At 34.2% G+C, this 1,592-nt stretch overlaps 1 protein-coding gene across 1 annotated transcript in view; it reads left to right on the top strand.

Moving 5' to 3' along the window:
* LOC105309874 (trace amine-associated receptor 7a-like) overlaps positions 1-1,592 on the top strand; it is a 9,465-nt gene that overhangs the window by 961 nt on the left and 6,912 nt on the right. Inside the window, exon 2 of the mRNA XM_011386086.2 lies at positions 674-710. Within this exon, the coding sequence (XP_011384388.2) occupies positions 674-710 (37 nt within the window). The remainder of the gene's footprint in view (positions 1-673; positions 711-1,592) is intronic.

Genomic DNA, 1,592 nt, shown 5'->3' with positions numbered 1-1,592 from the left:
ACCTGGGAGGAAGCAGCTTGTCACAGAAGAGTATGTAGTGTATGATGCTATTTAGATGAAATTTTTAGACCAGGGATAGAATGGGTATCAGAGATGCCCCAGGATAGAAGAAGGGAAATATGGGAAGAGGTTGACTGCAAAAGGGCTCAAATAAAATTGCTGAGGTGTTAGAAGTATTCCATACCTTGATTGTGGAGGTGGTTACGAATGTGGATACATTTATCATGTCTGTAACCTGAATAAAAAGAAATCTAACTATGAGCAGTGAATACACAATGCAATATATATATATATATGCATTATTCATAAATTGTACACCTGAAACTTACTGGATTTCATTAAGCAACATCACTATGAATAAATAGATAAATAAAGGAATGAATAAATAAAAAAATATAAAAAGATCATCCTCATATTTACCTAAAAAAAGTGTGAAATTTTCAAATATAAATTATACATTATATAAAAAAGGTGATTGTAAAAATGACCAGAAATCATTTATCAGAAAAATCTTTTCAGTAAAATCTTTTTAGTAAAAAGAAGTAAAAATAAAAAATATGGCTTTCAAATTTTAGAAATAGATTTTAAACTGAAGGAATATTTCTATTTCAATTTCTATTTCACGGAAAGGTCAAATGTCATCAAGATATTAGAAGGTCATATAATGCTTTTTAGCAAAAACATTATTGTTATTTAGTTTCTTTCCTTCTGCACATTGCACTATGGGGATTTAAGCTTAAGGGCTTTGGGTATTTGAAAATATTAAGCTCTACTTTCCTGAGGGGACAGAGTGTTTGGGGTGTAATTCTACCTCTAACAAATTAGGAAAAGAAAGCTAATAAAATATGGCATTTTTACATGCAGCATATAACAGCTCTTGGAAGACTACTACTTCTCAGATATGTACCGGCTAATGCAAAGAAAGATTTTTTTTTTTAATTTAAACAAAGAGAATTTAGATAATGATAAGAACTAACTACTTATTCAGTCGGAATAGATTTTATGAGATAAAGGTATGAATCAGTTTCTAAACATGAAAATAAGGATTTGTACTTACAAAGGAATAGGGTCAGAATGTACTGGCAATTACTGAAATATCGTAAATACCTCATTTTTAAGGATATTTTTAAATACCTTTTTAAAAAGTATTTAAAGATAATAACTTTCCCAGGTGTCAAAACGGAGAACATGGGCAGTGATTTGCCCCCTCCTGCAGCTGCTCAGCTCTGCTTCGAGAACCTGAATGGATCCTGTGTCAAAATTTCCTACTCGCCTGGACTCCGCCTGGTTCTGTACATAGGGTTCGGCTTTGGATCTTGGCTGGCTGTATTTGGAAACTTCTTGGTGATGATTTCGATTCTTCATTTCAAGCAGCTGCACTCTCCAACCAACCTTTTGATCGCTTCCCTGGCCTGTGCTGACTTTTTGGTGGGAGTGACTGTGATGCCCTTCAGTGCAGTGAGGTCCGTGGAAGGCTGCTGGTACTTTGGGGAGAGTTACTGTAAATTTCACTCTTGTTTTGATGGGTCATTCTGCTATGCTTCCATCTTCCACTTATGTTTCATTTCTCTGGATAGATATATTGCAGTCAG

Source organism: Pteropus vampyrus, unplaced genomic scaffold (assembly GCF_000151845.1).
Source record: "Pteropus vampyrus isolate Shadow unplaced genomic scaffold, Pvam_2.0 Scaffold910, whole genome shotgun sequence".
Lineage (NCBI taxonomy): Eukaryota > Metazoa > Chordata > Mammalia > Chiroptera > Pteropodidae > Pteropus > Pteropus vampyrus.
The sequence above is the reverse complement of the archived record's forward strand: the minus strand, read 5'-3'. Positions and strand labels throughout refer to the sequence as shown.